At 38.9% G+C, this 17,673-nt stretch overlaps 1 protein-coding gene across 1 annotated transcript; it reads left to right on the forward strand.

Moving 5' to 3' along the window:
• The first annotated feature begins 124 nt into the window (after window positions 1-124).
• On the forward strand, window positions 125-12,459 carry LOC135230492 (olfactory receptor 7G2-like). Its single transcript, XM_064279844.1, has 3 exons — window positions 125-734; window positions 11,873-12,135; window positions 12,283-12,459. The coding sequence occupies exons 1-3, from the start codon at window positions 125-127 to the stop codon at window positions 12,457-12,459; spliced, it is 1,050 nt and encodes a 349-aa protein (XP_064135914.1).
• Window positions 12,460-17,673: the final 5,214 nt, after the last annotated feature.

A 17,673-nucleotide genomic window follows, 5' to 3' on the forward strand; every position in this document is an offset into this window, starting at 1 on the left:
GGAAAAATTGATAATATTAATTTTATTTCACAATACAGATTAGAGTGTTTCTGTAAAATAAGGGACCTTTGTACATCTGTTGTATATCTCAACTCTATTCTTTCCATCAGAATCATCAACAAACATGGAATCAGAAAACCAAACAGGCTTAGCAGAATTCCTCCTCCTGGGCCTCTCAGAGAATCCAGAACTGCAGCCCCTTCTCTTTGGAATGTTCCTGACCTTATACTTGATCACTGTGGCCGGTAATCTGCTCATCATCCTGGCCATCAGCTCAGACTCCCACCTCCACACCCCCATGTACTTCTTCCTCTCCAACTTGTCCTTCAGTGACATCTGTTTCAGCACCACTACGGTCCCCAAGATACTGGTGAACATTCAGACTCAGAGCAAATCCATCAGTTACACAGGCTGCCTCACCCAGATCTGCTTTGTCCTTGTTTTTCCTTGTTTGGAAAATTGTCTCCTTGCAGTAATGGCCTATGACCGTTATGTGGCCATTTGTCACCCACTAAGGTATACTATCATCATGAACCCCCACCTGTGTGGCCTGCTGATTCTACTCTCCTTGCTCGTTAGCATCATGAGCACCCTGCTCCACAGTCTGATGGTGCTGCATTTGTCCTTCCTCATAGACCTGGAAATCCCCCAGTTTTTCTGTGAACTTCCTCAGGTCCTCAAGCTTGCCTGTTCTGATACCCTCTTTAATAACATCCTGCTATATTTTATGACTAGTACCTTGGGTGGTGGGCTCTTCCTTGGGATTATTTTCTCCTACATGCAAATTGTCTCCTCCCTCCTGAAAATGCCATCAACAGGTGGAATGTACAAAGCTTCTCAGTTGTTTCCTTGTTCTGCGGGACAGGTTTGGGGCGTATCTTAGCTCTGCGGCTACTCTACCCTCTAGGAAGAGTGCAGTTGCATCAGTGATGTACACCGTGGTCACACCCATGCTTACCCCCTTCATCTACAGTCTAAGGAACAAGGACATAATGGGCGCTTTGAGGAAACTCATCTCTAGAATATCTTCTTTTCATTAATGTTTCACCTGCTTTGGGCTTAAGCTGTTGGAATATGCTTGAGTGAAATAAATAATACTGATTCAGAGAACCTGATTAAGTTCTTTGAATAGTAGGAGTTCAGAAATTATAATGGTTAAGGGTGAAAATTTGGAGTCAGAACATTTGAGTTTGAATTCTACCTCTTCTCTGTAATAGCTGTGTGAACTTTGTGTATTTATTTCAGCTTTCTAAGTTCAATTTAAAAGTCCCTAGGTGGCACAAATGGTTTGCACACAAGTGCTAAAGGCTGGTGGTTCAAATCTACTCAGAGATACCATAGAAGAAAAGTTCTGGCAATCTGCTTCTTTAAAGTTTAAAGCCAAGGAAACCTTATGGAGTGGCTCTACTCTGCAACACATGGGGTCGCCATGAGTTAGAATCAACTCGAGAGCAACTAGCAGCAACCATAAGCTCAGTTTACTCATCTATACATTTGGCATAATTATATTCATTCACTTTTTTCCATTTAGATTTGATATAGTTCAACTCTAAGAGTGAGGATACTTTCAGGTATACTGAGGGAAAAGTCTAAACTCACATAGCACCAAATATAAAAACAAAGGTTTCAGAGGTAGGGTAGGTCCAGAACCTCCAGAACCACAGGGCTACATTGCACAGCTCCATATATTGGTTTTTTCCTAAAGCTGTTCCTGTGATGGTCATCAATGGCTGCAGCAGCACAGTGGTCATTTAAGATACAATAACCAGGGATGGAAAACTGACTGTTTCTTATTCAGTCTCAGTATTTGAGAAATAACCTTTTCAAGGAGTCATCCAGAACACATTCTATGTCATCATCCTGAGTTGGGGCATGTGCTCCTTCTAAAACTAATTACAAGTAAGAGGAATTTCATTACCTTGAAAGGATTAGACAAATGTTCTGATTAGAAAAGTCTGAGGAGGGATCAAGTGCTACAACAATTACAAGTGTTTAGTACAATGCCTGCCACCTAATAAGTTACTCAATGAATATACTAGATGAATGTGAGCCAGCACAATTTATTTCCAAGGGTAGCACTCTCTCCTTTTTCGATTCCTTCTGCTTTTACACATTTGGGCACTTGAGTAAGTCATTATCCTAGCTTATTAATTTAAATATTTATCAGCAGTTAATACTTATGTTGTAGGCAAAACCACATTTGGAAATACTTAATTGAATGTCCTGCTGTCTTCTTTTTGTTACATTGAAAGAACAACTTTGGATTTTCATTTTTCAGTGACTTAATTTTAAATGGTTGGATTGATCTACTTTTTCCCTTTTGGACTGTGTGTGTTACATCTCATTCAAGAACTGATCACCTCTTCCAATCTAATAAAGATATTTTCTTATATGGTTCATAAACATTTAATTATTTTTTCTTTTGTGTTTAAAAGACGTTGGAATGATTTTTGAATATGGTGAGATGGAGAATCCAATTTCATTTTATTTCCATATGGACAAACAGCGATTTCAGCACAATTTTCTGAATGATACCATCCATGAAGCCATGGTGGTGCAGTGGTTAAGAGCTCAGTTGCTAACCAAAGGGTTGGCAGTTCAAATCCACCAGCTGCTTCTTGAAAACGTTATGGGGTGGTTCTGTTCTGTTGTGTAGTGTTGCTATGAGTCACAATCGATGATGGCAATGGGTTCAGTTTTTTGTTTTTATTCCCTGAAATGCTACATTTTATAAATAAAGTGACTGATTCCTCCTCTGTACTTAATAATTCTTTCATGTACGTGAAGATACTCTTAGTTCTATTTTCCTGTTCTGTACTAGAACCATACCATTTTAGATATTATAGCTCCATGATATATCTTGACAGTCAGTAAGGCAAATACTTTCCATTGCTCTCATTTGCCATCAGGGTAAATATTGTTTCTCCACTGTTCTTGCATATAATTTTTAAACACTGGAATTTTTCTTTCTTCTGCTAACCTGGTCTGGTTTGGGCACTAAGTTTGTGCTGGCCTTATAAAATAAGATAAAGAATATCTCTTCACTTATACTTTCTGAAATCCTTCCTTTAATCTTGAAATTAGCTCCATTGAGTGCTTAGAAGAACTTGCCTGTAAAACAGTGTATCTCAGGTTGTGTTTCATGACAAATTATGTTATTGAGGATTTTAATTTATTGAAAGCATCCATGGTTACTTGCTTTCTATTTCTTCTTGAGATAAGTGTGGCCTCTCGGATTTAACCAAGACCAACACTTCCACTTGTGCATAGAACTCAATCTTTCCTGCCTATGTTAGGACATAACTCTGGTAATTCTCCCATCTCTCTCTTGCATCATCAGGTTCTCCCTTTGATTTGTGTATGTTCAATAGCAACCAATATATTTGAGTTCCTCAAATCTTAAAAAACAAACAAACAAAAAACCTCTATGGACCCCCTTATCTTGCTCTAGCAGTATCTTCATTTATCTGCTTCCTTTACCATAAAACTCTTCAAAAGAGATGTCTCCACTCGCTTTTTTCAATTTATCTCCTTCCATTTACTCCTGAGGTCAATGCAATCAGGCCTTTTCCCCAACAATTTGTGAAGGGTGCTCTTGAAGATCCACCAGCGTTATCTACCTTGTTAAGTCCAGTCCAGTCCAGGTCAGTTAATTTTTTGTCTTTCTCTTACTTGACTTGTCAACCACATTGACTTAGTTTATTACCTACAGAAACACTTTCTTCACCTGGATTTCAACACCACACATTATTTTGGTTTCACTCCTACCTCACTAGCTACTATTTCTCAGTCTCCTTTAATGTGTTTTTTAATCTTGAAACACTGGAGGGTCTCCCATTTCAGTCCTCAGACCTCTTCTTCTCCAGCTAACTTCAGTCTTTTGTGACAGCATCTAGACTCATTGATTTAAAAGTCATCTGAACACAAATGAGCCCCAGATTAATATTTAGAGAGGAATTCTCCTTTGAATCCCAGACTTGTATATCCAAATTTCCACTTGCTATTCCTCAGTATACCTTGCCCCCAGCCTTCTTGTTATTATTGTTGTTAGGTGCCGTATTTTTGGTTCTGACTCATAGCAACACTATGTACAACAAAACAAAACACTACCCGGTCCTGTACCATCCTCACAATCATTGCTATGTTTGAGCGCATTTTTACAGCCATGCTGTCAATCTGTCTTGTTGAGGGTCTTCTTTTTCACTGACCCTCTACTCTACCAAGCAGGATGTCTTTCTCTGGGGATGACCCTCCTGATAGCATGTTCAAAGTATGTGAGATGAAGTCTTGCCGTCCTGGCTTCTAAGGAGCATCCTCTCTGTACTTCTTCCAAGACAGTTTTTTTGGCAATTGTTCTGTCAGTCTACGGTATAGTCAATATTCTTTGCCAACAGCAAAACTCAAAGGTTTCAGATCTTCTTAGGTCTTCCTCATTTGTTGTCCAACTTTCACACGCATATAAGGCAATTGAAAGCACCATGGCTTGGGTCCCATGCACCTTAGTCCTAAAAATGGCATCTTGCTTTTTTTTTTTTTTAAACAATTTAAAGATCTGTTTTGTAGAAAAGGTGGTAACGCAATAACTCGTTTGATTTCTTGACTTTTGCTTCCATGGGCATTGATTGTGGATCCAAATAAAATGAAATCTTTGACAACTTCAATCTTACCTCCATTTATGACAATATTGCTTATTGATCAGTTGTGAGGATTTTTGTTTTCTTTATGTTGAGGCATAATCCATACTGAAGGCCTTCGTCTATCATTTTCATCAGTAAGTTCTTCAAATCCTCTTAGATTTCAGCAAACAAGGTTGTACCATCTGCATATCACAGGTTGTTAATGAGTCTTCCTCCAAACCTGATGCTGCATTCTTCTGCACATAATCTGGCTTTGCTAATTATTTGCTCATCATACAGGCTTACCTATCTCAAAAAAACATAAACAACAAAAAAAAACCAAAACCAGAGCTGAATCATTTACTGTCAAGTTCATTCCAACTCAGGGCAACCCCACGTGTGAAGCAGAACTGTCTTCCATAGAGTTTTCAATACCAGTGACCTTTTGGAAGTACATCACCAGGCCATGCATCTAAGATTCCTCTGGGTGGATTTGAACCACCCAGCTTTTTGTTAGTAGCTGAGCGTGTAACCTTTTGCACCACACAGAGACCTTACCTATCACAGTGAATGACAACTCTATTCTTTCAGGTGTTAAGTAGTTTTCTCTCATTGAGCACCCTCTTTGATTCTTCTATTCCTCTTATACCCTGTGTCCAACCTTTCAGAAAACTCAGTTATCTATACCAATAAAATGTATCCAGGATTCAGGCAAATCTCACCACCTTCACTGTTATCACCATGACCCAAGCCACTATCATTTTAAGATTTGTACAAAAGTACTTTCCGTGGCCTCCCTGCATCTGCCCTTGCCATCTTCAGGAGGCTGTTTATGTAATATACTCACACTACTTTTTTGATCTCATGTTTCTATTTTCCCCATCATTCATTCTGTTATAGTCCTGCTGGTCTCCATATGTTGATCATTGATTTTGTTGGCTCCCTGTTTTTGTTTTACAATGATTTTCATTCCTGGCTGTTTAAATCATAATTTGCAGAATGATGATAAGGGTTTTGTAGTTGTTTTTCTGTCTGTCTCTTTCCATCTGTGTGTGCACTCTCTCTTATCTAAGATGCTCCCACTACACCTTGTTGTATTTTATCTATTATTTCATGTGTTTGAAGTGATAGTGTTAGGATGGCAAAGGGTGACTTTTTTTTTCAAAAAGGCGTGTCAAGAATACCATAGATTAACAAAGTTCATATGGAAACAGTTAACATGTGGTAAAATAAACTGATCAATATATGAAAATATTGAATTCATTTAAAGATGAAAGGTTTACAGACTTCCTGGCCTGACAGTGATTGGAGAAACTTGGAGGGTATGGCTCCCAGACACCTTTTAGCTCAGTAATAAAGTCACTCCTGAGTTCCACCCTTCAGCCAAAGATTAGGCCCATAAAACAGAATGAGACTAAAGGGGCACAACAGCCCATGAGCAAGGACTAGAAAAAAAAAAAGTGTGCCACTAAATGCAGGTAGCTCACACCAAAGTGACTGACATGTTGATGGCAAATAGTAGTAAAGGCTCAACCTAAGGAGGTATGTCGGGACAGCACTGGGACATTATTTATAGAGTGCAAAACCGTACAGTATTTAAATAGAAGACAATTTGAGATTTAAAAAAAAGACAAAAGGTTTTTAAGTGAATATTAACTTGGAGCACCATCTTCACCTATAAAATAATGGTTGTCATTTACCTAAATGTACTGTGTACAGATAAACCTGCAAACTAGTCCTAGCCAGTGACACTGTGATTTCTCACAACTCTATTAAAAATGAAGAACCACACTTTCAATTCATAGTCCCTGAGTGAAAAGAGAGATACACATTGAAACAATTTGACAAAATTGTACAAGGTGGTTACAAAAATCAAAAGAGGAAGTAACAGTTCTGTCTATACTGTTTGCAGCCAGAATTGACCACGAAGAATAGATTAGAATCTGCTTTATGAAACATGCAGAATGAAGATTAAGGTTCAGGAAACCTTCAATGACACTAGATAAATTCCTAGGTATTTACATTTTTACATATTTTAGCTATTATAAATATAATATGTTCACCTATATAAACTATGTTTTTACACCTTAAATTGGAATCAGACTTCCTAATATCATCGATGAGATAGACATGCTTTCAGTTGTATGGAAAAAGGGAAGATAAATGTGCAAGGTGTGTGAATTGGAGATGAACAGGAACAGGTGAAGAAAAGTAAATGGCAGTCACCTGGCCTCTAAGGGTCAGGAAATCAGCCTTCCTGAATTCCCATTTATTATTGTCTTGGTCAGGGAGCCCTGGTCGTAAAGCGATTAAACACTCGGCTGCTAACCAAAAAGCTGGAGGTTCAAACCCATCATCCACTCTGCAGGAGAAAGACGTGGCAGTCTGCTTCCGTGAACTTTTAGAGCTTTGGAAATCTTACAGGGCAGTTCTACTCTGTACTAAAGGGTCACTAGGAGTCAGAATTGACTCGATGGCAGTGGATTTGGTTGGCTTGGATTGTCTTGGTCTATCAGAATTTGCACTGCCCTGGGATCAGAATGACAACAAAAGTGTTTAACGGAGCTTTGGATATTGAGCCGCCAGGGATACAGAGGTTGCAAATAGTCTTCCTGTGACAACTTCACTCAAAAGTCCTTCTCTAGTCAAGGAGCAGTGCACCTGAAATTCTGCCCACGGATGGTCTTCATGCCCAGGAGCCTGGTGCCTCCCCTGGTCCCTCTGCCTTTCCTGAGTAGAGATCTTCTGGCTACAGCACCCAACATCCAGGGCAGATGTCAAGCATCATTCCTGGTGATGCCAGCCAGGTAACCTAAATCCCTTAGTTAATGTTTGGAAATTAGGACAGGTGTTTCCTTATAGCTTCCTCCAGGGGAAACTGTGAAAAGAGTACATGCATGAAATGATTAGAGCCAACTCACCCATGGACTCCTGCCTAACCATCTCCCATCTTTCTGACATATTTCCTTGTATCCTTGCAGCAATATCAAGCAGCATTTATTCAGCTAATCTCTTACTCTCTCTCTACAATGGCAAGGATCATTTTCTTCTGGAGCGGAAATTTGCCCTTCTCAAATGTGACTGCTAGAAAATTCCTTGACGTTTACTTGTATTCTTGTGCTGATGGTGGGGAGGAGAGTTTTTGAGCTTCACTTTATCTTCCTATAACTGGTTATTGATATACCGTCTTTGGGAAAGTTTTGGTATTATACTTTGTGCCAGGCTCTGAGGCTCCAGGGAAGCAATTGGAGACACAGACTTAGGTACCTCACTAGTTTGTCTGTTTCTCTTTATAAGATTACCAAATATTTAAAATTAGAACAGTACAGACAGTGTAAGAAAAAAAAAAAGACCACCTCTTACACATTTCCAGAATTGACAATTGTTGACGTTCTGCTGTGGCAACTTCAAGTATTCTTTTTAAAGTGGCAAAATAATATGCATACAGGAAGCATACCTTTTGTCATCGTTTCTGTTGTTCTCTTTCCGTTCTAGAAGCAGCGTTCATAGTTTTATATTCTAAATGTACATATCTGTCTATCTGTGTATATGTATATACATGTTTTTGTTAGGTGCCATTGAGTCAGTTTCAACTCATAGCAATGCTATGTATGACAGAACAAAACACTGTCCAGTCCTGTACCATCTTCACGATCACTGTTATGCTCGAACCCACTGTTGGAGCCACTGTGTCAGTCCATCTCATTGAGGGTCTTTCTCTCTTTTGCTGACCCTCTACTCTACAAAGCCTGATGTCCTTCTCCAAGTCTGATCTCCCCTGATAACATGGATGTGAGCCAAGTCTCGCCATCCTTGCTTCTAAGGAGCATCCCAGTGGATAGGCAGCTAGGAGGCAATAACTATAATTAGTATCAGTTAGGAAATGAAGAAACAAATTGTGATGTAATAACATAGTGAAATACCTATTGTACTTAAAAAAATTAAGCAGAATTAAATGTATCAGCATTAATTTAAAACAAAACATTAAGAGAACCAATTGTAAAAGGACATACTCAGTATGATTCCGTTTATACGAAGCTTTTAAAAATGGAAACAATACAATTTTGTGGTGAATAATATTAAATGTAGTAAAAAGTGCAGAGGAACAATGCCAAGCAAGTTAATGTAGTGCTTAACGCTGAGGAAGGAAAAGAATCAATATTGTGTAAAATACATAATGTGGGGAATCTCAAGTATACATACATTACTTTCTTGCAATAAAAATATCTAAAGCAAGGGTAGTGAAGTATGTGAATTGATAGTGTTGACTGATGGGTACCCAACCCTTCATTGTTATTCTCTGTACTTTTCATTTTTCTTGAAGTATCCGTAATACAAAAATACCTTCTTAGGTTTAAAAAAAAAAAAAAAGTCAAAGTTTTTTCATGTTGTAAGTAGAATTCTTCTCAATTTGTTTTTTCTCCACTAGGTTTTCATTATTTGTGTTGATGCATCTAGACCTAATGTATTTGTTTGCATTGTTATATATTTCTTCAGCTGTCCATGCCAAATGAATATTGATATCATTGATGTTCATTTAGGGTGTTTCCTTCTTCTGCTTCTCTACATGAGCAAGATTCCCAGTAGGCATTTTCCCATATAAATTCTTCCCTGAAGTTTGCGGTTATTATGCCAGGAATGTTCTCTCTTTTTGTCTTCCCTCAACTGCCCTGTTCATCACTTCTGTCCTAGGAGTAACAGATGCCAGGTGCTAATATTCATCACACACACAATCATAATAGGACATACCTTTGTCACGGCCCCATATGCTGAGCCCTGTACCAATTGCCTTTTGTCTGCTCGTTTCTCATCATTGCAACATCTCCATAAGTTTTTGTTTTTCAATTTTTTATCGTGGTACAAATATACACAACAAAACATACAGGAATTCAGCAATTTCAGTGACACTGAAATTCAGTTCAGTGACACTGTTTACATCCTTCAAGTTGCACAAACCATTCTAGGTATCTTTTTCCAAATTATCCCACCAGCAGGAACATACATTCAATGCCTTCTAGTCAAAAACTCTCTTGTCCCAGTCCTTCCACTCCTGGGAACCACTAATAAGCTTTGGTTTATCTATATTTGCTTACTTTATATAAATGACTTTATACAGTGTCTGTCCTTTTGTGACTGACTTATTTCCCCAGCATAATCTTTTCTAGTTTTATCCAAAAGGAACCCTGTTGGCACAGTGATTAAGCAAATGTCTGCTAACTCAAAAATCGGTGGTTTGAATCCAACAGCCACTCTATGGGAGAAAGATGTGTCAATCTGCTTCTATAAATATTATAGCCTTGGAAACTCTATGGGGCAGTCCTACTTCTTCTTGTAGGGTTGTTATGAGTTGGAATTAGGCTGGACACCAACAAAGTATTCAATCGTGTATATATCATACTTTGTTTATCCATTCCTCAGTTGAACATTTCAGTTATTTCCACCTTTGGCTATTGTGAAAAGTCCTGCAAGGAGCATTAGTGTACAGGTATCTGTTTGCATTTCTAACTTCACTTCTTCTGGGAATGTAGTTGGATTGACTTGATAGCAATTGGTCTAGCATTGGGGTTGCTGGGTCATGTGGTTGTCCCATGTTCAAACTTTTGAAGAATGACCAACCTGTCTTCCACAGCAACTATACCATTTTGCATTTCTACAGGAAGAGATGAGGTTTCCAATTTCTCCACATCCTCTCCAATGTTTATTGTTTCCTTTTTTTTTCAAATCATTGTCAGTATAATAGGGGTGAAGGGATATCTCATTGTGGTTTTGATTTGCATCTCCCTAATGGATGACTTTGAGCATCCTTTCATGCAATTGTTTGCCATTTGAATGTCATCTTTGATGAAACAGGCTTTAAAAAGAATGATATGCCACCTATCATGTCCAGGGAAGAATTTTTTAACACTTCATATAATTGGGAGAACAGAGAATCTCGTCTACTTAGTTGCCTAGCTTTTCTTGGATTCAGTCACTAATGCAGATGACGTATGTTTCCACGAGGAAGTCTTTTGAGGTTCAGGTTTATAGATAACATTTTCTAATCTTCACCTCAGATCCAAAGTGTGGACCTGGTTGGATGCCATCCCATCTGCTACATACTAACATTGTAGGCAGAGGTGGAAATACCCTGAAGACTTTATTCGAAGGAGATACGAAAATTTTTTTAAGGGGAATTATGAAATCTGAGTGACTAGGGGCATTAATTGTGTACTATCCGGAGACATTAACAGAGAGACATCAAGAGAGTCGACTCGGCAGTTAGGTAATCTGAGCTCAGACACAATCACTGCTACTCGCTGACTTTGCGCATTGTGTCTATGACATAACACCACCTCTCCCAAGTGTACGCCCAAGTTGATGGGGGTGACAGTATAACTAATTCATCATTGACAAGCCCTTCAGGGGATTCTGAAGGATTCCAAAGTTTGACAACCATTGCTCTGCAAATGGATTTCATTGTTTTAATCCATTTGAAGGCATGGAATAATTCTGAAGGGAAAAGGCCATGCCTTATTCTTTACTTCATCTTCATAACTTGGTACAGTGTGTTGAAATAGAGTGGGTGCTCAAATAAAATTTAAACCTTCAGAAGGATTGAAGGGAGAAGAAGAAAGAGGAGTGAGTGGAGAGAAAGATTTGAATATTTCCTTAGGTTCATAATGTAGACAAGAACATGTCTTTCTGAAGTAGTGGTTTTCAAACTTCAGCATACATCAGAATCACGTGGAAGTCTTGTTAAAACATAAACTGCTAGTGCTCATCCCAGAGTTTATCATCAGTAAGTCTGGAGTGGGTCCCAAGAACTTACATTTCTAACAGGATTTCAGGTAATGATCTTGTTGGGTGTCGAGGAACCACACTTTTGATTATCTGTCACTGCATCTTTTCCATCAGATTCACCAACAATATGGAACCCAGAAATCAAACAGGTGTTTCAGAATTCCTTCTTCTGGGACTTACAGAGGATCCAGAATTGCAGCCCCTCCTCTTTAGCCTATTTCTGTCCATATACCTGGTTGCCCTCCTGGGAAACCTACTCAGCATCCTGGCTGTCAGCTCTTACTCTCACCTCCACACCCCCATGTACTTCTTTCTCTCCATTCTCTCCTTCACTGACATCAGTTTCAGCACAACCACGATCCCGAACATGCTGGTGAACATCCAAGCACAGAATCATAGCATCATTTACTTAGGGTGCCTCACCTAGGTCTGCTTTGTCCTGGTTTTTACTGGCTTGGAGAGTTTTCTCCTTGCAGCAATGGGCTATGACTGCTATGTGACCATCTGCCCCCCACAGACATACACCATCATCGTGAACACCTGCCTCTATGGCTTGCTGTCCCTACTGTCCTTATTAATCAGCATTGTGAATGCCCTACTTCACAGTCTGATGGTGTTGCATCCGTCCTTCTGCACAGACCTGGAAATCCCTCATTTCTTCTGTGAACTTGCTCAGATTGTCAACCTCGCCTGTTCTGATACCATCATCAATTACATCCTAGTGTATTTTGTGGCTACTGTATGGGGTGGCATTCCTCCCTCTGGAATCATTTTCTCTTACACTCAGGTTGTCTCCTCTACTTTGAGAATGCCATCAGTGGGTGCAAAGTATAAAACTTTTTCCACTCGTGGGTCTCACCTCTCAGTTGTTTCCGTATTCTTTCAGACAGGCTTTGGTGTGTACATCAGTTCTGCATTTACACACTCTTCTAGCGAGACAGCAGTAGCCTCAGTGATGTACAGTGTGGTCCCTCAAATGATGAACCCTTTTATCTATAGCCTGAGGAACAGGGACATGACAGGAGCCTTGAGGAAAATCACCAGTAGGATACCATCATTTTAGTGACTGTGTCTTCTGTTTTGGGCTTGGGATAGGATGGGTCAATGGGGAAGGAATACTGCTGACATGGATTGAATTTTATCTCCTAAAAATATGTGTATGAATTTGGTTAGGCCATGATTCCCAGTATTGTGTGATTGCCCACCATTTTGTCATCTGATGTGATTTTCCTATGTGTTGTAAAATCTATGTCTATGATGTTGATGAGATGGGATTAGAGGCAGTTGTGCTTATGAAGCACGACTCAATTTACAAGATTAGATTTGTCTTGACCAAATCTCTTTTGAAATCTAAAAGAGGGAAGCTGGCAGAGAGGCAGGGGTACCCATACCAGCAGGAAAGCAGTGCTGGGAGCAGAGGATGTCCTTTGTATTTGGGGTTCCAGAGCAGAGAAGCTCTTAGACCAAGGGAAGATTGACAAGAAGGACCTTCCTCCAGAACTTGTGGAGAGAGAAAGGCTTACTCTGCAGCCGATGCCCTGAATTTGGACTTCTAGCCTACTATACTGTGAGAAAATAAACTTTTGTTTGTTGAAGCCACCCACTTTTGGTATTTCTGTTATAGCAGCACTAGATAACTAAGGCAACTGGTGATCCAAGATGTCTGACTGTTCAATCAGTATATTCTTCTAAAACAACTGGGTAACATAACGGCGAGGTATATTTCAGTTAATTCATGATAAATGGAGAAAAATATTAAACTTGTCAAGACTTTCATTTTACTTGGATCCACAATCAACACCCATGGAAGCAGCAGTCTGGAAATCAAATGACGTATTGCATTGGGCAAATCTGCTGCAAAAAATTCTTTAAAATGTTAAAAAGCAAAGATGTCACTTTGAAGACTAAGATGAATCTCACTGAAGCGAAGGTATTTTTCAATTGGCTCATATGCATGTGAAAGCTGGGCAATAAATGAGGAAGATGGAAGAAGAATTGATGCCTTTGAATTATGGTGTTGACAAAGACCCTTGAACATACCATGGGCTGCCAGAAGAACAAATAAATGTGTCTTGGAAGAAGTACAGCCAGAATGCTCATTAGAAGCAAGGATGGAGAGACTGCATCTCATGTACTTTGGACATGTTATTAGGAGGGATCAGTCCCTGGAGGACAAGTGCTTGGTAAAATAGAGGGTCAGGGAGAAATAGGTAGCCACTGAAAGAGGTGGACTGACAGTGGCTGCATCAGTGGGCTCCAACACATAGCAATGATTGTGAAAATTAGACAGGACTGGGCAGTGTTTCATTCTGCTGAATTGACTTGATGACCCCTAACAGCAAGAGTGACAATCAAGAGATAATCTTTCCTAGGAATCATCCAGAGAACATCCTATATCATCAGCCTGAATTGGGGCATATGCCCCTTCTAAAAATAATTACTATCAAGAGAAATTTCATTACCTTGGAAGGACTAAATGAATGCTCTGATTAGAAAAGTGTGAAGTGGGGTTAAGTGCTACAATGATTACAAATGTTGAGACCAATGCCTGCCATGTAGAATTAAATGAATTTACCTAATGAATGTGAGTCAGCACAATTGATTTACAAGTGTAGCACTCTCTTTCTCCTTTTGTAATTCCTTCTGTTTCCTATATTTTAAGCACTTACTTCAGCCATTATCCTAGTTTACTAGTTTGAATATGTATTAGCAATTGATACTTGTGGTGTAGGCAATGCCGTATTTGGAAATACTTCATTGGATGTTTATTTGTCCTGCTGTGTTCTCTTTCTTATCCTGAAAGAAAAACTTGAAATTTTCATTCTCAAGTGACTTGTTTTAGTGGCTTATTTTTAAGTTGTTTGGATTGATCAGTGTTTTCCCTTTTGGACTGTGCATGTTGTATTTTCATTTAAGAAGTGATTAACTCCTCCAATCTCATAAAAATGTCTGCCTATTTGTCTTATAAACATTTAATCATTTTTACTTTTGTGTTTAAAAGGCATTGGAGTTATCTTTGAATATGATGTGATGGAGAATCCAATTTCATTTGCTTTCCATATGGTTAAAAGATGATCTCAGCACTATTTCCTGAATGATACCATCTTTTCTCTGCAATGCCATGTTGTCATAAATAAAATGTCTGATGCTTCTGTCTTTGATAAGTGTTCATATAGATGAAGATCCTGTTAGTTCTGTCTTTCTATACTATACTAGAACCATCCTGTTTTAGTCATTATAGATCCATGATATATCTTGATAGTTGGTAAGGCAAATAGTCCCCATTGTTCTTATTTGCCATCAAGGTAGATGTTGTTTCTCCTTGTGCTTGTTCTCCTGGGATTTTTCTTTCTTGTGCTAACCTGGTCTGCTTTGGGCACTAAGGTTGTGCTGGCCTTATAAAGAGAGATAAAGAATATCCGGCCCCTAACATTTTCTGAAACCTTCCTTTAATCTTTAAATTAACTCCCTTGAGTGCTTTGAAGAATGTGCCTGTAAAACTGTGTATCTCAGTTTGTGTTTTGGCACAAATTATTGAGTACTTCATTTTTTTAATGTTTCCAAGATTACTTGCTTTCTGTTTCTGCTTGAAAGAATTATAGTCAGGTGGATTTAACCAACACCAACACTTCCACTTGTGCATAGAATTCAATCTCTCCTGTCTATGTTAGGACATAACTCTGGTAATGCCCCCATCTCCCTCTTGCATCATCAGGTTTCTCCCTTTGAGTTGTTCATTTTCAATAGCATGCAAGATATTTGAATTCCTCAAATCTTACAAAAAAGAAAGAAAAAAATAACCCTCCCTGAGCCCCTCATTTTGCTCTACCATTAGACGCATTTCTCTGTCCTCTTCATATAGCGAAACTCCTCAAAAAAGATATCTCCACTCACTCTCCCCAATTCTTTTCTCTCTATTTAGTCTTTAGGTCTATGCAATCAGGCCCTTGCCCCAACACTTTACCGAGTGCTTTTGAAGAGCTGCCAATGTTCTCCACCTTAACAAGTCCAACCCAGTCCAGGTCAGTTAATTCTCTGTCCTTCTCTTTTCAACCACATTGTCTCAGTTTATTACATATTGACATACTTCCGTCACTTGGCTTTCAGCACCATATATTGTTTTGACTTTATTCCTACATGACTAGCTACTATTTCTCTTGATGTGTCTTCTCATCTTTCCAGTCTCTAAACACTGGAGGGCCTCCTGTTTCAGTCCTCAGGTCTCTTCTTCTCCAGCTACATTCAATCCTTTGCAACAGCATCCAGACTCATAGATTTAAAATTCATCTGAAGACAAATGAATCCTAAATTTATAGGTAGAAAGGAGCACTTCCCCCAATGCCAGACTTATATATCCAACTTCCCACTTGCTATCCCTCAATTAAAAAAAAAAAAAAAAAAAGATATTCCATCAGTTCCTGGTAGCTTGTTTTTCACCAATGCCTTCAGTGCAGCTCGGGCTTCTTCCTTCAATACCATCAGTTCTTGATCGTATGCTACCTCCTAAAATGGTTGAAAGTCTATCAATTACTCAACAATTAGTGACTGTGTATTCTTTCTATCTTCATTTGATGCTTCCTGCATCGTTTAATATTTTTCCCATAGAAACCAGCAATATTGCGATTGGAGGCTTGAATTTTTTCTCCAGTTCTTTCAGCCTGAGAAACACCAAGTGTATTCTTCCCTTTTGGTTTTCTATCTCCAGGTCTTTGCACATGTCATTCATTATAATACTTTACTTTGTCTTCTCAAGCTGCCCTTTGAAGTCTTCTGTTCTGCTCTTCTACTTCACCATTTCATCCTTTTGCTTTAGACACTTAACATTCAAGATCAAGTTTCAGAGTCTCTTTTGACATCCATTTTGGTCTTCTCTTTCTTTCCTGCCTTTTTAATGACTTTTTGCTTTCTTAGCATATGAAGTCCTTGATGTCATTCTACAGCTCATCTGGTCTTTGGTCATTAGTGCTCAATGCATCAAATCTATTCTTGAGGTGGTCTCTAAATTCAGGTGGGGTATACTCAAGTCATACTTTGGCTCTCATGGACTTGTTCTAATTTTCTTCGGTTTCGACTTGAGCTTGCATATGTGTAATTGGTGGTCTGTTCTGCAGTCGGCCCCTGACCTTGTTCTGACTAATGATATAGAGCATTTACATCTTCTCTTCCCACAGGTGTACTCAGTTTGATTCCTGTGTATTCCATCTGGCGAGGTCCACATGTATAGTCACCATTTATGCTGCTGAAAATTTTATTTTCGATGAAGAAGTTGGTCTTGCAAAATTATATCATGCAATCTCTGGCATTGTTTCTATCATCAAGGCCATATTTTCCAACTACTGATTCTTCTTCGTTTTCAACTTTTGCATTCCAAGGGCCAGTAATTATCAATGCATTCTGATTGCATGTTTGATCAATTTCAGACTGCAGAAGTTGGTAAAAATCTTCAATTTCCTCATCTTTGGCCTTAGTGGTTGGTGTGTAAATTTGAATAATAGTAGTAGTAACTGATCTTCCTTGTAAGTATATGGATATTACCCTATCACTGACAGCATTGTCTTTCAGGATAGATCTTGAAATGTTCTTTTTTTTACAATGAATGCAATGCCATTCCTCTTCAAGTCGTCATTCCTGGCATAGTAAACCATATGAATACCCAATTCAAAATGGCCTATACCAGTCCATTTCAGCTCACTAATGCCTAGGATATCTAAGTTTATATGTTCCATTTCATTTTTGATGATTTCCAATTTTCCTAGTTTCATACTTAATACATTCCATGTTCTTATTATAAATGAATGTTTGTAGTTGTTCTCATTTTGAGTTGTGCCACATCAGCAAATGAAGGTCCAGAAGCTTGGCTCCATCCAGATTGTTAAGGTCATCTCTACTTTGAAGAGGCAGCTTTTCCCAAGTTGTATTTTGAGAGCCTTTCAACTTGAGGGGCTCATTTTCTGACACTATATCAAACATTGTTCTGCTGCTATTCAAAAGGTTTTCATTAGGTATTCTTTTCAGAAGGAGACTGCTCAGTCCTTCTTCCTAGCTTGTCTTAATATAGGAGCTCAGCTGAAACCTGTCCACCATGGGTGGCCTGCTGGTATTTGAATACCAGTGGCATAGCTTCCAGTATCACAGCAACAGGCAAGCCCCACAGTACTACAAACTGACAGACATGTGGGGGTCTGTCAAATGGATACAGTTTTAGAAGTGCTTGCTTGTCTATGCCAAGGAATTTGGAAGACAGCTACCTGGCCAACTGACTGAAAGAGATCCATAT

Source organism: Loxodonta africana, chromosome 3, assembly GCF_030014295.1.
Source record: "Loxodonta africana isolate mLoxAfr1 chromosome 3, mLoxAfr1.hap2, whole genome shotgun sequence".
NCBI classification, from domain to species: Eukaryota; Metazoa; Chordata; class Mammalia; order Proboscidea; family Elephantidae; genus Loxodonta; species Loxodonta africana.